The 21,619-nt window shown below is 35.7% G+C and overlaps 1 protein-coding gene across 3 annotated transcripts in view; it reads left to right on the top strand.

The window, feature by feature from the left end:
* Positions 1–21,619, top strand: part of rxfp2a (relaxin family peptide receptor 2a) — a 66,246-nt gene that overhangs the window by 34,307 nt on the left and 10,320 nt on the right. For all 3 annotated transcript variants that reach the window (XM_089126259.1, XM_039678222.2, XM_039678224.2), the window contains 7 exons: positions 8,019–8,090; positions 8,765–8,836; positions 9,449–9,520; positions 12,648–12,722; positions 16,971–17,042; positions 20,575–20,646; positions 20,790–20,861. In XM_089126259.1, coding sequence (XP_088982385.1) covers positions 8,019–8,090; positions 8,765–8,836; positions 9,449–9,520; positions 12,648–12,722; positions 16,971–17,042; positions 20,575–20,646; positions 20,790–20,861 — 507 coding nt within the window. The remainder of the gene's footprint in view (positions 1–8,018; positions 8,091–8,764; positions 8,837–9,448; positions 9,521–12,647; positions 12,723–16,970; positions 17,043–20,574; positions 20,647–20,789; positions 20,862–21,619) is intronic.

Genomic DNA, 21,619 nt, shown 5'->3' with positions numbered 1-21,619 from the left:
ATGCACAGAAATCCATGACATCGAGATATAGCAGCCCATTTAACCAATTAAATTTAAACTCTCGGGAATTAAAATTTTCAAAGTTTCTCTCATATGGAGAACTATAGAAGCATCAAGCGTTGTAATATATAAAATGTGTAAAGCTTTCATTTTCCAAAGTAGCACTGATTTTCTTCTGTGCCGGCAGTTTGTCTTGCTTTCTAGTAAAATACAAAGAGTTTTTGCGCTGGCGCAAGGTGTTGGCCCTTATAGTGTCTCAAATTATTTGGACACTTTTGGAGTATTCATATTATAATTAGCAGCACTTAATATGAATATTATATATAAAATATCAAACCAAGTGGCATCAAACAAATGTATGAAGTCATTGATGTATGAATCCATTAGGTACTGTGTAATATCTTACGCTAGGGGAAAACCTCTTTCCCACGAGATATTGAAGCCAAAAATTATCCTTAATTTTGAATTAACGTAAAACGTGTTGCGGCAGCGTGCAGACATAGGCAAGACGGCTCGCAACTGCAGCAGCCTATCGAGAGAGGCCCTTGGTGACGTCAGATCCAATGGGGGCGCTTAGTTCGTGCCCACTAGAAAGCTCATTGTTTCTCAGTTAAGCGCACAGTTCTTCCTATGCTTCTGTTCTCATACTAAATTCCCTTTTGAATTTGGGAGTGTGTGGTGATGGCTGATAATGTTTGCAGGTGAGAGAGCTGCAACTCTCACAGGGTCAACATCTCCTTCACACTAAATTGAAAGCATGCTTTTGATCTCATATTAGGCAAGGCAAGTTTATTTATATAGCACATTTCATACACAATGGCAATTCAAAGTGCTTTACATAGAAGAAATTAAAATAATCAAAAGAAATCAGAATAATTAAAACAGTTTAGAATAAAAAATAAGAAATAATGAAAAATAAAAACTATGATGAGAATAAAATACAGTAAATTAAAACAGTACAGTAACAGTCGAATTGCATCATTATTATTATATTACTTGAATTGCACATTCATTTTTTAAGCTTCACCCTCCAAATTTAAATAATAGTATTTGGAAGAGAGGCTATTTACTAAATTATATTCACAATCTTGGAGCTTTCATTCGAGTCTTGCCTTTATAGAAAATGCAGCACATATTTATGGTATCAGTGAATCTGGGAACAGCTGGAATGGAAATTGATTGCCATATTATGCATTTAGTTTACTGACAGCCAATGTCTTTATTGCAAACTGTACTCTTTTTCTTTGAATCCAATGCCATTTTTTTTATTTATCTTTCCTCCTAAGACCCACTCATGATGCTATTCCAATAATAATTCTTATGTTTGCACCAGAAATCATCACATCGATCCATTATTCCTTCCTTTGTTTCTGAAATGTATCTGGTTGCTTTACTAAATATATTTAAATTGACATTATCGAAGAGACTTGACATCATATCTATGCGTATTTCAAGAGTAAATGGTCAGAAAAGGGCATTAAAAATGTGCTATTGCATTTTCAGTAAAATGTCTGGCTCATGGACCCAACAAAAATTGATTTTAAACTTAGAAACCACAAAATATCTTGCTCACTCCAGCCCCAGGGATAATTTACCATCCAACCTCAAAGAGTTATGGTTGTATTCAGTTATTCTGCTTTGGCTGTTTCATTGGCCCTCATTTATCAAAAGTGCGTACACCCAAAACCACGGTGACTTCGAGATTTATTAGTATGGATGTTGGCGTAGGCTACAGCACGCTCAAATCCTACGCCAGCTCAGGAGGTGCTGTTCATGTACGCACGTTTTGAGTTAGTGCAAAAATGCGCAGAAAAACAATTCCTTACACCACAAAACACACAGACAAACTAAAAAATATGATGACCCACTGTAAAACAACAACATAGTAATTATACACTTCAGCGTTTATTTTTGTGCAACATGGACTTCAATGTTTTTAATTTGTGTGACTTTACCAAAGCATTTGATTTGTAGGCATATGTATTCGGACTGGGGTCAGTAATAATAATAATAATGGCGTTCTTCTTCTAAATAACAATAAGCGTCATTAATTATACAAATCATAATAATAATACGAATATTACAAATTGTCATGCAATTATTCACGTCAATGAATGGTACTCCACATCACATCATCATCACTGTTGTACACCCCAATACATGTAAGTGACATGATATGAAATTAAATGCTAATTCTTTAAAACACATGCTGTAATTTAATGCATTGTGATAGGTCATTCAGCTCCACGTCGGAGACGTTTCTCTTCTTTGCCGTCTTCTGTGTGTCCCTGACGTGAAATGAGAGCGCGGGGGAACTTGAATATATAGAGGCGTGTTATTCTAATGACGATCGTTTTCAGCCGCGGCATTTATCAAGGGCAAGCATTGCGTTACGTACACCTGGATTTCAAAGATACACACAGCTTCATAAATCAGGCATTGAGAGGAGTGTAAGCATAATCTTGCGACAAAATATACGGCAGTTTCTACTGAAGAATGATAAATGAGGGCCATTGTGTTTTGGCTCTGAGACTGTTCGCCTGCGTGCCTGTTTTTTCCTTTGATTGATAGTTCTGTTCACCTGTTGCCCAAATAATTAGCTCTGTATGATGAAGGACAAAACATCAGGGGTTTGTAAGACGGTCTTGGGGTATCCTCTGGGAAATCAGTTTTCATATATTTTCAAGATCCCCTAAAATGTACTGCACTTCTGTATTAATGCAGAAGCTCGATTGTGTATCGATCTCTTCCTCCTCATGAGATTGTCCATCCCTGTAAGAAAAAGTAAATGCTTCTTTCTTTCGGTCCGTACATGTACACAATTATGAATAACATTACTCAAAGTTCTAATACTTTATAGCCTTATTTGCCTTAAAAAAAATCGTATTTTAAGATTTCAGATTATTTTCAAGATCACCAAAAATCACCTGTAGTTCTGTATTAATGAAATAAGTAACACGTGGGTATGGTGATGATTGACAAAGATGGTTTGTGTCTCTATTCTCTAATGTATTATTATGGTCCGTTCCTGTAAGTAAATAGGTAAAGATACATATAAATGCTGCTTGCTTTCCGTCTCACACATGCATATACACAATTATTATTAGGGACTTTAACTTAATGTTTTAGTACTTTATGGCCTTGTTTTCCTTCAGATTTTCTTTAAATGACTTTAGTCATGAAAATCCCAACGAAAGGAAAGTTATGACAGGAAAATAAATGAATAGTCTCAATCCACCCACTGTTTTAACACAGTAAATGAGGCTTGTAAATCATGTATTAATTGGTACTTCATAATGGCTGCTAGTTGTAAGGTGAGTCTACTGAACCCAAGTGCTGTTTATTTAACATGAACAAAATTAACAAAAACCTGACTTGATTCCTGAAATAAACATGAATATAACAAACACACCCACAGCAGTAACAGGTAATAAAACTAAACAATGGGAAAATTAGGGCTATTTATGCACAGATGACTAAAGGTGGGACACCTGTGAACAATTACACAATGAACCAATGAGAACTTAACACACAGTAAAGATCACATGACAGCCATCAGGGTTGAAATCGGGGACATGCCATTAAGAAGGGAAAAGCTTACAATGATGTACTGTTAATTTGCAGGGTTGTATTAAGAGTCATCGCACACAAGCAATTTTAAATGACTGTTGGGAATATAAAAAGAAGAATGAGAATAGATTTGGATGGAAGGATAAACATTGGGTTAAGAAATTTGGTCTGGAAAATGTATTTATTTGTCCCAATATGCCATTAACAGGAGTATCGTGTGGAATATTCCTGAACCTAATGTTGAAATGAGACCGCTGTAGGGTGGGGAGAAAGCAGAAGGAAGATATACTACTAATAGTTATGGACTCAATGGTTTTATGAGAGCATTTTAATTCTTGTACACAGATCTACTGTATATTGATGGATCTAAAGACTTAGTCAAACAAAAATGGGAGTTTGAGTATCTATTCCAAAATTTGAGATGAAAATAAGTTTAAGGTTGAGTGACAAAATGTCTGACTGAGGATGGGTCATAAAGGGTTAAAATCAACACTTTCATTAAAGGGTAATTCCAGTGGTGGAGACATGAATATGGCTTGGTGATGGCGCAGTGGATAAGACACATGCCTTTGGTGTGAGAGACATGGGTTCGAATCCACTGTGAGACACCAATGTGTCCCTGAGCAAGACACTTAACCCCTATAGTTGCTCCAGAGGCGTGCGACCTCTGACATATATAGCAATTGTAAGTCGCTTTGGATAAAAGCGTCAGCTAAATGAATCAACCTTATAGTTTTACATACATTAAAAGTGCATTTTACCCATGGGTTATCCAAAACATTTATGAGACCTTGTAAATTGCTATCAGCGAGGATTGGCTGTAGGGATGGAGGATAGTTCCTCCTCTATATTTTTCCATTGGGCTTCATAGGATGGGTTTCACCAACATCTAACGGCTCTCATCTGTGCTGTAAAATAATAATCCCCAACCCCCTTTTTCTTTAGCTAGCTGTAATGTTTTAAGTCGAACCCTAGGTCTTTTACCCTGCCATTTATATCTTGACAACATTTTTTCCCATTCATTGAATTGATTTCGGTTAATTATTATTGGTAAGGTCTGGAATAGGTATATAGGCAAAATATTCATTCAGTTTGCCATATCAAGGGGTGTCTGTTATACGAGAGTAACTGTGTTTTACCAACATTAATCTTATATCCTGATAATTGGCCGTATGTTTTAAATGACTCCATCAGTTTTGGTAATGAATATGTTGGCTGCCCTAAATATACCTGAATATCATCTGCATAACAAGCGAGTTTGTGTTCTGTTCCTTTAATGTTAATTCCCCTGATATCCTCATTCTGTCTGATGTGTTGAGCTAATGGTTCCAAATATAATTAGAAAAGTAATGGTGACAACGCACAACCCTGCCTTGAACCCTTTTCTTAGGGTAAAACTATAGAGATATCCATTGATTTTAATCTTAGCTGTGGGTTTAGACTGAATAGTTTTTATAATTATATTGTGTAATCAAAGTTGTGATAAAAATCAAACCAAATCTGTTTAAAACTCAATCAAATGCCATTTCTGCATCTATTGCTTCCATATCATTTATTCTTTATATGATTCATAATTTGTAGTGTCTTTCGTGTATAATCTTCTGTCTGACGTTGCTGTTTGAAACCTGTCTGATTAAATTCTTCTAATCATTTGGCCATGATAGAGGTAAATAATCTATAGTACACGTTAAAAAATGATATTTGTCTGAAGGATCCACATTATCCTTGCCTTCTTTTGGTATCGCTGAGATTATTGCCTCCTTCCAGCTTGGTGCGTTTGTGCTTTTATCAGAACCCAGTTCAATGTAGGGAGCATAACCAGAATTAATTCATTTTTAAATTGTTTGTACCACTGCCGTGTAACCCTCTGGTCCCGGTGACTTCAGTTCAGTTTCAGTTTTAGTCTACTAATTGCAATCTTTAATTCATATTCACATATGTCAGCAGTCATCCTTCTATTTTGCTCTTCATTTCAAGTATGAATTTATAAGTGTCAATTTGAGTTCCCTGGAACTCTTATAAAGTTTTATAGAAAACCTCGAAATATTTCCTTTAACTTTTTTATCACTTTTGTTTTTGAGTCTCTAATTCTGTGAATTGTATTTTCTTCCTCAGTTTCCATGCCTATATTCTCATTGCATTAGATCCCCCTTCATAATGTCTCTGTTTTAGAAACATTAGATTCTTCTTTACTTCTTGTATAGCTAAATTGTTAATCTTGTCCATAACTTTTTTATTTAATCTATTATATTGTCTTTTTTCTAGTTCTCTATTTTGTAGTCCATCTAATGTTTTATTTCTCAAAGAGAAGGTATTGCTGAAGATTTGAAGATATTGCTATGATTTTACCTCTTAAGACAGCCTTCAAAGTATCCCATAGGACAGGAGGTGAAACCTCACCATTGTAATTAAATTAGATAGAGATTCATTTCTTTTTTAATGTGTCCCTTAAAACAAGGATCATTAAATATACTCGAGTTTAATTTCCATGTAATGATTTTTGGTTGTAAGAATGTATCTTTCTTATCTTTATCTTTTCCAAATGTTATAAAATATCAACTGCAAGATGCTATCCTATCAATATGGGCCAACATTTCTAAAGAATGCTTTCAGCACCTTGTTGAATCAATGCCACGTAGAATTAAGGCAGTTCTGAAGACGAAAGGGGGTCAAACACAGTATTAGTATGGTGTTCCTAATAATCCTTTAGGTGAGTGTATATACACGATTCAAAATAAAGTAGGTATTATAAGAGAGATGTCAAATAGAAGAAAAGAGCAAGTTGTAATAGCAAGATTTAGGATTGGGCATAGTAATTTAAATGGAACTCTTTGTATTTTAGGAAAACATCCCACAGGTCAATGTGATGAATGTCAGGAGGAGGAAACAGTCAGTCACATTTTTTTTTTTTGTATAGGACAATATAATGTAAAAAAATATTTATTAGAATATGGAAAAAGTGAACAATATTTATTTTATTTTCCAACTGTACTGGAAAGACAAATATAAGTATAAAGGCTAACACTTTACAATACGGGTGCACTAATATGCATTCATTCATGCTTAACTAATGCACAAATAGTCATGAGTTAATGTAAAACTCATGAAGAACTAAACCATTAATTAATGATTACTGCATCAGGAACTAATAAAGAGTCTATATGATTAATAGATTTAGTACATGAATTGCAATTAATTCCTTAATAACATATTTTATTAACTAATAATGTAAATTAATGTGTTATTTACCACAATTAGGCAAAGCTATGCACTTCAACTTCCAGTTGTCTGCTTTAATTAATCATTAGCTAATGATTTGCAAGGGTATCATTTTGCTATGACTTTACTTGTTGGGGCACGTCATTATTAACTAGTCATTTATTAATTGTAGTAATTTTCACATGAATTTGCGCTAACACTTAAGTAATTAATCATGTATTAATGCTTATTAGTGTACCTGTCATATTATCTGGAAGTTGAAATACAAGGCATTCTGGTAATTAACATATTAATTAACAACATTAGTTAAAAAAACGAGTTATTATGGATTTGATCCACAATTACATATTTAATTCATAACAATTCATGTATGAACTAATACATTAACCTTACAGACTCTTAATTAGTTCCTAATGTGCTAATCATTAATGAATAGCTTAGATAATCATTAGTTACACATTAATTGAGTATTATCTGTGCATTAGTTAAGCATGAATCAATACTCAGGCACCCGTTTTGTAAAGTGTTACCGTATAAAGTGACAAAATAATAAATAGCAGATGGCAGAAATGCAACTTTTTGGATGCCAGCTGCCTTAAAACACCAAGGAAGAAGAAGAACATAAAACAGGGCTTACGCAAACCTCAAAATAAAACAGAACATTAATGTGAACCAAAACCAAATGTGGTGTAAGAAACTGTAGACTGCATTGACCCAGATTCCAGTCCAAAATATATGTATTAGAATAAACTCATCCCCAAAATCCCTTATTTATCATTATCACCATTTGGGTTGATCACATCCTGAACAAATGGTAGCCAATCGTAGAATAGGAATGGGTGTGGGAACCTTCTTATTACACAATTGTTAAACCAAGAGCAACTTCATTTACATTAAGAGTGGTAAACAGTAACAAGATAAACGGTTTAAGATTTGGATGTTCTGGGTTCATCCCAACGTGCTTTGCTTACCTTGCTGCTATGCTGTAATGAACTTCATTTTGGAGATCTTCAACGCCCACGTCATTTTTTTTTCTTACAGTGGCAATAGTGAACAGCTTGAGAAGTGTATTATGATAAGTAATGCAAACACAAAGTTATGGTTAAAATTCTGCTTCTGCTGAACTTCTGCTGAAAATCTAGCCATTTATGTTGTCAGACGTCCAAATGAACACAGCTGAATAATAGTATCCATAAGCACTTATTTGTTCTGACTTTCTTTTTGAACAGCTTTCTTCAGAACAACACTATTCAGACGGTCTCAAGCCATGCCTTCAGTGGACTATTCACTCTAGAAAGATTGTGAGTACAGTTTTGGTTTTTTTTATAAGCAACTGCTCCTACATTAAAAGCCAGGAAGAGATTGTGTGGTCATGGAAGAGGTGTTCAGAAATGAGAAATTACAGTTTCCGATTGAATATTGAACAGTGTGCGCTCTTTCACAAAATTGCAGCATGTGTTAAATGATGCAGAGCACAATGGCTTCTCTTTTCATATGGGGTCAGGTGGGTGCAGACTATTTTTTGAGGTGGTCTTTAAGACTAGCGTATAGTAATTGTCTTCTTTCACAGCAGCTCTGAGATCCCCTCGCTCCCGTAAACAGCAGGACATGCCCAATACTGGGGTGGTGATGATACTGTAGAACACCATATTTCATCAGGGAAAGCCAGTCTAGTGGGTCTGCATGATAAATGACCTTATCAATTTTTCGTAAAGAGTTTTGTTGAATTACAATCTTTTACCTTTTCTTTACTGCTCCAATCTTCCTCTAATTCATTTGAAAACATCTCATTGTGTCTAAGACAGAAATGAGTTTTGCAGCGCTCATATTCATTTGGATTCCTAAAAGGGCCATTCATTATTTTTACATCCGACAATCAGTCCTTTGGACAATTTAATGCCCAACCTTGACAGCGAATGGAGCTTTTGACCAATTTCAAGTCTGTGTCCCTAATTAAACATTGTCTTTTATGCAGGTTTCTGAGCCAAAACCAAATAACCTATTTAGGCCCGGGCGTATTCAGAGATCTGCACAAATTAAACTGGCTGTGAGTATGCATCACAACACGTTAAATGAATTACAAAAGGGAAAATGGTTTCTTCTTGATCTTTTGCATCAAATATCAATCACAAAATGTAATTTTTCTATTTTATATATATTTTTATATGCATTTCTTTGTTGTATGTTTATATTGTAGTGCACGTTTAATTACATTTATCTTATTTTCGTGAACTTCTCTTATTCTTTGGGTTTACAAACTTCATAGATATTTCATACCATATTTTGCAATATTTGTTTATATTTTGTGTATTTTAATTTTCAGCGAGGCACTGTCTCCTTAAAAATAAATAGGCCTACTAATTAAACTTGGCATAATAGCTCTGAGTTAGTAGAATATGGCTATGAATATGATTCAGCAAAAAGAATGATTTGGTTGGCATGTTGGCACAAACGCAGGCTGGGCACATTTATGCAGCACTAGAACAAGCACAGTCTCTGACAAAAGATGTGCCAACAAGATATTTCTTTCTAACATGGAAAAGATCACACACACAAAAAACACATGCAAGTTAAAATCTGGCATTATAACAATGTATTCCTGTGGTGTTAACATTTCGTAAATGACACTTCAGTTCTTGTATTGTTATTTTTTCCTCAGAGTCTTGGATCACAATCCACTTAAAAGCATTATCCATGATGCGTTCATCGGTTTGAGGTTGCTGACATTTCTGTAAGTATCTGGCTGTTCAAAAAGATTTCATGGTGTTTCTCAAGTGTGGCATTTATTTGAATCAGCTTGTCCTTGTTATCTCTAATATATATACAGTGTATATATATATATATATATATATATATGAAGAGTTCAGATGCAAAACCCTCTAAATGCCATTTGAAATTTTCTTCTAAAATGACCATTTTTATCAAACTTGTATATTTAAGTTCAGCAATTTCACTTAAATGACAATTAATAGGTAATCTTCTTTGCCATTTAAGTGAAATTACTGAACTTAAATTTACAAGCTTGATAAAAATGATCGTTTTAGAAGAAAATTTCAAATGGCACTTAGAGGCTTTTGCATCTGAACTCTTCATAAATATATTATATACAAATATATTTTGTATATATATATATAGATAGATAGATAGATAGATAGATAGATAGATAGATAGATAGATAGATAGATAGATTGAATCAAACTTAACAAATTAAGTTGACCCAACGCAAGTCGCAAGTACTTTAAATTGGAATAACACAATTGCATAATGCTGAAATAAAGCAAGTTAATCATGTGGAAATTCTTTCCAAGTTTTTTTTTATGTTCTTTCAAAGAGTTTTTTTTTTTTTAGTTTAAATTTGTCCCTGTTTCTGAGACAATTGTGTCTGACCAGTCAAGTAAACTTGAAAATGTTGTTTTAGGAGGTTGAAATTAAGCAATATTATCTTTTTCTCTGTTTAAAATTTGCCAGTCACTGTGAATTAAATCAATTCCCGCAACAATTTGATATGTCAAAGAAAAATCTCCATGCTGGTAAAAACTTTGCCCAAGAAAATGTCAAGATGTCACTCAAGAAACAAAGAAAGGGATCTAGGGATCACAAACCCTGTAACACGGCCAATTTTCTTATTGCAACAACACATTGCCGAGACAACTTTTAGATCTTAGATCACCATGATACAGAACTGTCTGTACCCAAAGAAATCAAATACTTTTGGATTTCAACTTGTGGGTTACCCGAAGGCTAATGTCATTAATATTCTTCATGCCTCCTTTGTGGTCTGTGCCAAAACTAACTAGAGTAAAAGAAGGAAAGGTTTTCACATCACAAGACTTTTTCCTTAATATTTACCCTCTCCTCACGGAAAAGGTTTCATTTATATTTGATTACTTTCCTCTTGGTGTTATCTTATCATCCGTGTTCACCTCCGTGTGTGTCCCCTAATTTGACTCTGGCTGCATTCGAAACCGCATACTCAATGAGTAGGTCCTTAATTTAAATAAGTACCTGCTTAACGAGCACTAAAAGAGTAGGTGCTTTATAGCCAAATCTCGTTAAGTATGAATGTGATCGAAACGATTCTGAAGAGAAAACGCTAAAGTGGCGTTGCGTTTTCACTTTTTATTCTGCGTTTAGACGAGCGTTTTGGGTGGGAAACCCGCGTACATATGGTGACTGGTGGAGCGTTTATACGATTTTCACTCTGGAGTGTGGTTTTAAGCCCCAAAAACGCAGTCGCCGTGTGAACGAAAGGCACATCCGATAAAATATTTTTACGTTTTCAGCCGCGAGTGTTCTCGTGTAAACAGGGTCTTAAAGGGATAGTTCACTTTGAAATTAATTCATGTTGTGTTTTATCTTACCTCAAGGGCATCCAAGATGTAGGTGTCTTTGTTTCCGCAGTATTTTCAATTTTGATATTTTTAGGTCAAACCGTTCGCCAAATTATATGAATTAATTCTATAAATATCAAGAGTAGTGTCAGGTTCGGGCGGGCCAGGTCAGTCAAGCTCGCATCAGCTGATCAATGTTTTCCGATACGTCGTTTATCTTGATTTATGTTGGTACTTTAATTTATTCTCATTAAGAACTTTAATGATATCCATAATACATTATGTTGGTTCTGTTATTTTCGCTGCTCTTATCCATGTTAGGCTGTGTGGATGTTCCTGATACGCCAATCTAAACAGTTTACTGATTGTCAATCCACTGTGAAAGTCTACTTGTTTAAGGTGTGTGTTTAATTTGAACTTCAAAGTAAAAATGAAACATTTATGCCACTTTTGCATAGCATTTCTAAACAAAAAACCTGCAGTATGCAAATTGCACAGACATTGTTTACCAGGCTTCAAAACAATTCTGTGTGTGCAAATCAACTGTGCTGTCAATTAATTCCTTGTGAACTCAACGCATTATTATCTTTTTCTGATTGTTTGTCCATTACAGCTCTGAGAAGCAACACACTGTACAGAGAAATTTCACATTATTTGCCTTGACCTCAATAATTGAATTATGTTTTGGCTTGACCACCATAATTGAATCCCTGAATCACTGAAAGATATTAAAAAAAATAATAATTTGATTTGTTCCTCCATCTCAATGAAAAGCAGGTTTCTTTCAGGGACCGCAAAAACTAATAATAGAAAATCCAAAACAGATTAAGCATCACATTTTCAAAAGAAAAGTACCTCATGAGATTACCTTTTATGAATGAAGATGTTATCTGATGTCATGACGGAGGAGATATACACTAGCCCAGAATGTTTTTCCAGCCAGTTCACTTCGCTCTGTGATTCCTGGATAACAGCACAAATAACAGTTGTACATCCCTTGAGCGTTTTTCCAGCTGTTTAAATTTAGCCGTTGCATGCAAAAGCTTAGCTTGCGGGAGTCTGTATTTACAGAAAATTACTTTTTGAACCCAATTTATTATTAAATAAATACTACCTTGTAAATCACAAGTGCTCACTGCATAACAAGCACATTAATTTTGCATTTATGAGTACAGATTAAACTGTTCTCTAAATTAGCATAATTAGCTCAAATGCATGGTTAATGTTAATTTCTCATTTTCTAATGACTTAAAATTAATTTCTTAGTTAGTTGATAATGGACTGTTTAAAGACAATTTTCAGCTAATTATTATGCTTGTGGAACAGAACAGAGAACAGCACAAAGATAGTCTGGTGACTGTTTTCCCTCTGAAACTGATTCAGTCGCACCTTGAAGAAGAGCTGCAGGGGGTTTGTTTGACTTGTAGCCTACTATAAAGATCTTCTAGACTCTTGCTGTGACAGTCTGCCATCGAGGCTGGGTTGACATTTTAGGTGGTTGATTTGAATTTTTGTGATTAATCGCAGATCTATGGTGAACACGTCCTTGATATGGCTGCCCAACTCGAGTCTCTGTCAGCACATGCCCAAGCTCAGCTGGCTGTGAGTACTTCATTTTATTGACCTATGTTGGGGAGAGTGGGGTAAGCTGTGCCAGTAGCTGTCCTCTATCAAGGAGAAATGAGAGGAGGCAAAACAAAAAAAAGATATAGTTCACTATAATGCTGCGACGGTGATGGGCTGGCTCCACATTGGACTTGGACTGTTTATGCGGGCGCACACACCCTGAACTGATTACACACGCAACTGTTTCCATTGATCACTCTCACATTAATGGTGTTCACATGCTAAGGTAATTATGGTAAATACCAAAAGCCGATGTGGAAAATGCACATGAACACCCCCTCGTGGGGTATTTTCCACTGGGCAGCTCGTAGAATAGTTTGCCGAGATGAGACACCTTTGACCTTTACAAAATGGCGGAGAGCGTGAATGGTAAAATATGTAATCGAGGCTTTTTGTGAAAGGGATAGTTCACTTTGAAATTAATTTTTGATATGTTTTAGCTTACCTCAAGGGCATCCAAGATGTAGGTGTCTTTGTTTCAGCAGCATTTTCAATTTTGACATTTTTTGGTCAAACCGTTCTTGTCTGTCAGTCATATAATGGAGGTCTATGGTCACCACCTCAAAGAGCATGCACAGAGAAGTCCAAATTAAACATGATTTAATGACTCGTATATGTAAGTACACATTGATGGCCTAAGACACGAAACGAGCGGTTTGTGTGAGAAAGCGAACAGTATTTATATCGTTTTTACCTCTTGTAATCATAGCCATGACAAAATGATCAGGGCGCTGCGCATGATCGCTTGCACGCCTGTGTCACGTCTTTGTTTATACAGAGATTTCGGAAGTTTTACCTTTCACTAAACATATTTATATATACGGGAAACCGCAATGGAAGACGATTTCGGTATATCTAAATATGTTTAGTAAAAGGTAAAACTTCCGAAATCTCCATGTAAATATTGAGTGACGTCACACGCAAGCAATCACTTCCGGCGTAACATTGAACTGATTCAGTTCGGTTCAGTTGGACATTGCACAACTGATTCAGATCACTGTGATTACACGAGGTAAAAACGATATAAATACTGTTCGTTTTCTCACACAAACCGCTCGTTTCGTGTCTTAGGCCATCAATGTGTACTTACATTTACGAGTCATTAAATCATGTTTAATTTGGACTTCTCTGTGCATGATCTTTGGTGAACCCCCTTAGCCTCCAGTGTATGACTGACAGACAAGAACGGTTTGACTGAAAAATGTCAAAATTGAAAATACTGTGGAGACACCGACATCTTGGATGCCCCTTGAGGTAAGCTAAAACATAGCAAAAATGTATTTCAACGCAACGAAACAGTTGAACCAAATGTGCCATATTAATCTATGATGTTAATCCGACACCCTTCTCCACTGTGACACCTAGTGGTCACTTGCAGGTGTTGATCTGAAACAACCTTGACACGCGAATTAAAAATGTGTTTTTTTTATTGTTTATTAATGTAGATATTTTTCTAATATGTGACGCTTGTAATCTGTAGGCTCCTCACTGCAGAATATTATTTTGGTCCTGACAAATGAATAATAAAAGAAATCAAGCAACATTGTCCCACTTTTTTAGAGATTCTTATTAAAAATATGAATTTCTCTTCTTTGGAAGGCTGGACATTTTTTCTTTGGTCTAACCAGACCTATAGAAACATCACTATACAAACATAATCATATGAAGAGTTCATATGCAAAAGCCTCTAAATGCCATTTGAAATTTTCTTCTTTAATGATGATTTTTTTTATCAAACTTGTATATTTAAGTTCAGTAATTTGAACTTAAATAAACAAGTTTGATAAAAATCATCATTAAATCTGAACTCTTCATATGTAAACATACCAACATACCATACCAGCTCATCACATCACTGCAGTTTAGCCTAACGTTATACACACTGTTTAACAATATACACTCTCTCCAGATAATTACAATTTAGTGTGGTTTTTATTCCAGTCAAAAAATCCTCTTCACAAAAATCCACGATGTCAAGATGAGTTGACTTCATTTATACAGATGTGGGATTGTGTGTTCTGTTCCCGAGACTCCCGACCCTATCAATCAAACGCTGAACCGGCCAAGTACGGCTGTGGGAACACTCAGAAGCGTCATTTAGCCGTGGTCACGTGACATGGGTGTTTTGAATCACGCTTCGGATCTGTGTTTTCGAAACATCTGCGCTTCAGGATCTCGCAGTTTCGGAACGACAGCCATCCTTAAAAATATGTACTTTTCATGATCTAGAAAATATACAGCATATTATTTACCCTTTGAGTTTTGATAAATCATTTTCTTGCTGTAGCAGATGAGTTAAGCAATCTAAAATAGATTTAGCTAAATAACAGGCCTGGATCTCCATCTTTTTACCACATTACGACAGCAAAAGCACTTGAACGCAACACACTGGTAAATATTTTCCACAAGTGGAAAATCTCATCTTTTCCAGTGCACGTGGACGCGCCATTATACTTCACGGTGTCTAATAATGACTGAATATCACTGTCTTATTCAATTCCGAGCGTTTCTGATCTTGTTTCACTGTTATTGTTACATAGTCTGTTATCTTTATCCAAGTCTTCGACCCTCGCTGAACCTGTTCCTTGATTGTCTGCTGCCTGCCTTTTTGACCCTTGCCTGTGTCCTGGTTTCTGTCTTGTCTGCCGCCTGCCTCTCTGATTCTCGGATCCTGATTATTGCCTTGTCTCCTATATGCTGTATCTGCTGGCCATTGGCTGTCTGACTACCCTGTAAATAAACTCCACCAGATCCAGCATATATCAGCCTTTCATGCCTTCCAGTCAGGGGAGAGTTGTAGAGAAGACTACACTCACTTCCTGGAAAACCTTTAAAGATGTGTGCTCTGAAGTTTTATAGTCAACAATAACCAATAAACATGATTATTCTCAGACAGGACGCCCACGTCCGAAGCGCATCGCACTCAAAACTGGAAAAAAATTTCTGGCAAGCTTTAATCTCATTTGCTGATTGTAAGTAATTTGCTGGAGTAAGGGAACACGGCGTTTATTATCAGTCTACTTGGAAGCAAAGTCATGTTTACAAGGTACCGGGTGATACGACGAGTGCTTTTGAGGATTAAATAATCTCTGGATCAGCTGGTTTTTCAGTTTAGAGCGAGCAAAACAGATTTTTGTTTTGCCGCTTGACGTGTCGGACATTATCTTCCTGTTTAAGTGGGTGCTTATAGGCAAGATTAAAGGAGTAGTTCACTTTAAAAAAAAACTTTTGCTGATAATTTACTCACCCCCACGTCATCCGAGATGTCCATGTCTTTCTTTCTTCAGTCGAAAAGAAATTAATGTTTTTGATGAAAACATTCCAGGATTTTTCTCCATATAATGGACTTCAATGGGAACCAAACGGTTCAAGGTCTAAATGAGAGTTTCAGTGCAAACTGCAAAACTGTTCAAAGGGCTTTAAATGATTCCAGATAATGAATAAGGGTCTTATCAAGCGAAACGATTGCTCATTTAAAAAAAAACAAAGTTTAAGTTTTATACTCTCAAATGGTCACCTTGCTCTGTTCTGTGATGCGTGTTCGTGACTCTCCTGTTTGAACTCGTTTATCAAAATGAACGAATCTTTTCCAGAGTCAGCTCGTTCATTTTGTTCATTGAATGAACCAAAAGACCTGAAAAAAGATTCGTTCATTTCTGGAATCATTTAAAGCCCTTTGAACAGTTTGCAGTTTGCACTGAAACTCTCATTTGGACCTTGAACCGTTTGGTTCCCATTGAAGTCCATTATATGGAGAAAAATCCTGGAATGTTTTCATCAAAAACCTTAATTTCTTTTCGACTGAAGAAAGAATGACATGAACATCTTGGATGACATGGGGTTGAGTAAATTATTAGCAAAAGTTTTTTTTAAAAGTGAACTACTCCTTTAAGCTCCTTTTTAGACTGTGTCACACATCTTGAGTTAACAATGAAAACTTCTCTCAAAGTGCCTGTATCTTTGCCAAATGTGTCGTCGGTGTATTTTCGAGCATTTCCCCATTCATAACGAGCACTTCGGACTCGTTTACAGCTTTTGTGTGAGCAATGCATTCTGGTAATTATAGTCAGGATGGACAATGGACATCATCAGGGGGACTGTGTATTTTGATTTACTTAGGCTCACGCAGACTGCAATACCCTCAATGCTTTAGGATTTATATGTATTTAAAATTTACAGCTGCTTTTCTTACTTTTGTTTTCCTTGGCTTGTCTTTCACCGCAGGGACTTTGCTGAGAACCACGTTGAGTTGCTGAATGTTTCCACTCTGATGACATGCACCGAGCTCACAGTGCTGTAAGTGTTTTTCGTGCTTTTACCTTCAGCCATAGTTGGTTCCTTGTGTACGCGATGGCTATACTTACGCTGATGCCAGCATATCAATTTATAATTGTTGTAAAATTTGATTTAATAGTCAGTTTAATTGAATGTGGTACAGATGTTTGGTTTTTTAAAATTCTCGGTTCATTATCTCTAAAGGGAAATGCTTGTTCTTAGTCAGACATTAGGATGTGTTTCTAATAAGTGAACAAAGTTTGATGCCCTTGGCTTGTGGAGAATGATGTCAAGCACATGTTTAAAAACTGTGGGACATTTCGTATATATTTGAGTACAATATTCTGGGGCCACGTTTGATAATGCATCAAACATGTCAGGCATGCATTGTCTTTTTATTTTATCTTTTTATTTATTTTTTAAATCTCATTAATCCTTTTTTTGCTTGGAACAACAAGTCAACAGATAATAACATTGAATTTATGAAATTATCATTCCCCACTTTTAATACCCCAATAAACAACCTACAGCTTCCAATGAAAAAACAAACAAGCAAAAAACAATATTGATATCTTAAAGGATTTGCAGAATAAAATAAAATAAATGCTCAGCTCAAATGTCTTGGGAGTTAGCCAGGAAATAATCTAAAAAGGGGTGCCACAGTTTATCAAAGGTTTTTAAAGAACCAGTCTGTGATACTCTAATTTTTCCAATTTAATGCAAGCGAACACTTCTTTTAGCCACGTATCAAAGGAAGAGGGTGAGGCATGTTTCCACTTCAAAAGTATGAGACGTCTCACTAGTAAAGTAGTAAAAGCTAGAGCCTTTTGAACCATTACTGAAAGGTGAACATTAACAGTCATCCCGAAAATGGCCAGGAGTGGATTTGTATCAAAATTTTGAATATTTCAGTCCAGTAATCACATCATTTAGGGCATCCCCACAACATATGAATGAGATCCGCTGGTGATTGCTTGCACCTATCACGTGCATCGCTGACAGAGTTTAGCAAGGTTAGCATTTGTAACCATATGTAGGATCTTACAATGTATCAGGCCATGTCTTGCACATATAGATAATGTGTGAGTGAGATCGAGAAGACGTTCCCAGTGTTCATCAGAGATCTCAAATCCCAAGTCTTGCTCCCACGCACCTCTGGCCCTACTGAGCCAGGATTAATATTGTGAGTCAGATTATAAATGACAGAGATATAATGTTTTGACTGTGGTTCAAGCTTTAAGAAGTCGTCTAATGGAGATTCGGGGGGTGAATAGTAAAGCGAGGGAATATTATTATGAGTAAATGAATAAATGAGTGGGAGTTAAAGTAGGCCAAATCGTTTGGAAAGGTTAAACTCCACTCTCATAGAGATCATCAATGGTCTTTATGCCTTTATCTGAGGACTGTTCCAGGTAGACCCAGCAAGGGGGTTCAGAATTCAGATTGTTCCCCCAACATGAACATTTCTGGATATTGCAAGCCCAATTATAGTGCAAAAGGTTTGGGAGTGCAAGACCTCCCTTGTTTTTAGGGAGCTCCAAAATTGATTTCTTAATTCGAGCTGACCCATTTCCCCACAAAAAAGGACATTATTTGTTTAGTTCAGCATAGTTTTAATGATAAAAAAACTAAATTTCGCAGGCCTTGTCCTCTCTCCACTGTCCTCATTTTTCCGGCTATCCTTCCGAGTGCCATGCAGGTTTCGTCCATTCTTTCCCTCCACTGGCTCCCATGACTCTCTGCTCCGCCCTGCTTCAACACAAAAATCATTTCTTAGAATTTGGTTTGTTCCCCTTTTGCTGTAAATATTACAGATCCAGGCTGGCATTTTTGTTAAGGTGATTAATTTTTTTAACATATAAAGAGCATAATATGGTGATTTCACACAGCCGCCATTTTGAAATCGAAAGCAAGGCTCTGGTGGGAAGAACTGTGATAGACAACAATGCCTTGGACTACCAACCTGAAGCAAACCTGACTATTACGTGTTAATATCCAATATAGGATATTTATATAGTTCGTTCCTGCTTCTTTTTTATTGTCTGAATTATATATATAAAAATAATTTTATTCATATAATTTATATTTTTTTTATTCATAAATTAATTTCACTGTATGTAGTCAGGAAGAAGGCAGACAAAGATCAAAGTAGAAAAAATACTTTCTTTAATGGAGCGAAACTCAGGAACAGGAACACAGATGCGACAGCGTGTTCGACACAAACAATACCGGACAAAGAAGTGAAGACAGGCAGGAACTTAAATACACAGTGAAGGTAAAAAATGACAAAATGTCACAAAATGACAGGCAGCTGTGCGGGAGGTGATGAGTGTCCATGGCAACAGATGAGGGCGGGCGGAGAACTCAGACGTGGTAAATCAAAACACACGGACAGTTCAAGGATGGTGACATCTATAAGTATATTTCATATTAGTATGAAAGAAATTAATGTGAATTTTTAGAATAACTCATTTCTATATCAAACACAATAACACGCCATCACATTCACGACTCTCCTAAAGGCGACACTTCCGGTTTTCTTCCCACCGGAGCCATTTCAAAATGGCGGCTGTGTGAAATCATCAGCGTATTGCTACAAACTATAAAAGCTGCATATATTGTTGGTAAATACAGTGACCTTAAACGTCAGTTCATTTGGTAGTTGTTGTTTTTTTTACCATTTTTACATTTTTTAAGCGTTTACAATACATGATTGTAATTTTTGCAGTTTACCAGAGCGAATTTTGCAATAGTCACAATTCTACCTCAGATTGAGAATGAGTTGTGAATCATTTATTGAAAGGTTTCAGAGATACATGCTGCACATTGTCTAATATTCCATCTGCCAATTTTTTTCTTTTTCTTTTTTTTATTCGATTTTTTTTTATTTATTTTTTCAAATAGACGTTCTCCTTCTCATTTTGCTTCGGGCAAAGTAACATAGTTTGATGTTATTTGAGGGGAAAGAAATCTAATTCCCATCACTTTCTTACAAGTTAATCAATACCTTGGGACATTTATCTAAGGGCTGACTCATTTGTGGTTGATCACATTTGGAGTATAAAAATAGAGGAATCTAATCCCAGTTTCTCAGAGAGAGCTTTGAATTTCACTCATTTGTAGTCTTGGTACTGTTTTCCTCCTAAAACTGTGGCAAAGGAAAGCAGCATGTCTCCTAGGAACAGTGTGATGACAGAAAGATTTTGTCTTATTCGGACAGACTGAAGTCTCTGACAGCGACAAACCCATTCCAGGCGTTTTCTCAAGGCTCTATTAGTTTATTATTAAGATGTTCTCTTTTGTAATAGATGGGGAAGTGTCAGACATATCTAAAATGAGATTTTGAGGGAGAGGTGGTATCTTTTGCAAACAGGGTCAGCGTGCCCTTGCTGAAAAAAGCTGGAAATGCAACAGAAAGGACTTCATTATCGTCTCGGTGTTTAACGGGCCCATGGCTGTTCTCTGAGGCTTTCCACACGCACGAAAATGTTGAAGTTTAGTCTCATTGAAAAGAAACATTATGGTTGTTCTCTCATTTTTTTCATATGCCTAGATCACTGCATGACAATAAAATCAAGATCCTTCCAGAAAGCACGTTTCATTCTCTTGGATCTTTGGTTGAGCTGTGAGTACTGCAGCACATCATTTGATTTGAGAGTAATAAAGTTCTTACATCATAATTGAGATGTTTTAATGTTGCAAAAAAAAAAAAAGCGACATATGCAACATATAACTGATTGTTGTGTTTGTTTCTCCTTGTTTTTTTAGAGATTTGTCTTGCAACAGACTTTCTGACCTTCCGAAAAACACTTTCAAGAGTTTAAAATGTCTGCAGAAACTGTGAGTTATGCAAATATCAGTCAAATCGTTTATTTACATTTTATTAATTACTGGGGCCATGATTGATGCAATAGGACAACATAAAAATTTTTATAGGGATATTTTACTCTAAATTCTGTCATTTTTGACACCAAGATATTAAATCTTAAATGCTTTGAAAGCTCGATAAAACAAATGCTTGCATATACACTCTCAGAAAAAAAAGGTACAAAAGCCGTCACTGGGGCTGTACCTTTTCAAAAGGTAACCTTTTGTCCATTTTAGATGCTAAAATGTACATTTTAGGTGTTAATAAGTATTTTTAGGTGTTAATAAGTACATTTTAGGTGCTAATATGTACTTTTTAGTTGCTAATATGTACATTTTAAGTGTTAATATGTACATTTTAGGTGTTAATATGTACATTTCAGGAGCTAATATGTCCATTTTAGGTCCTAATGTACATTTTCGGTGTTAATATGTACATTTTAAGTGTTGATATGTACATTTTAGGTGTTAATACATTTTAGGTGTTAATATGTACATTTTAGGTGCTAATATGTATGTTTTAGGTTCTAATATGTAAATTTTAAGTGTTAATGTGTACATTTCAGGAGCTAATATGTCCATTTTAGGTCCTAATATGTACATTTTAGGTGCTAAAATGTACATTTGAAGTGTTATTGTGTACATTTCAGGTGTTAATATGTAAATTTCAGGAGCTAATATGTCCATTTTAGGTGCTAATATGTACCACTAAGGTACCAATATGCAGCCTT

The sequence above is a fragment of the Pimephales promelas genome, chromosome 23 (genome assembly GCF_988280905.1).
Source record: "Pimephales promelas chromosome 23, fPimPro1.hap1.1, whole genome shotgun sequence".
Taxonomy (NCBI): domain Eukaryota; kingdom Metazoa; phylum Chordata; class Actinopteri; order Cypriniformes; family Leuciscidae; genus Pimephales; species Pimephales promelas.
Note: the sequence above shows the minus strand (reverse complement) of the source record. Positions and strands in the feature narration are given on the sequence as shown.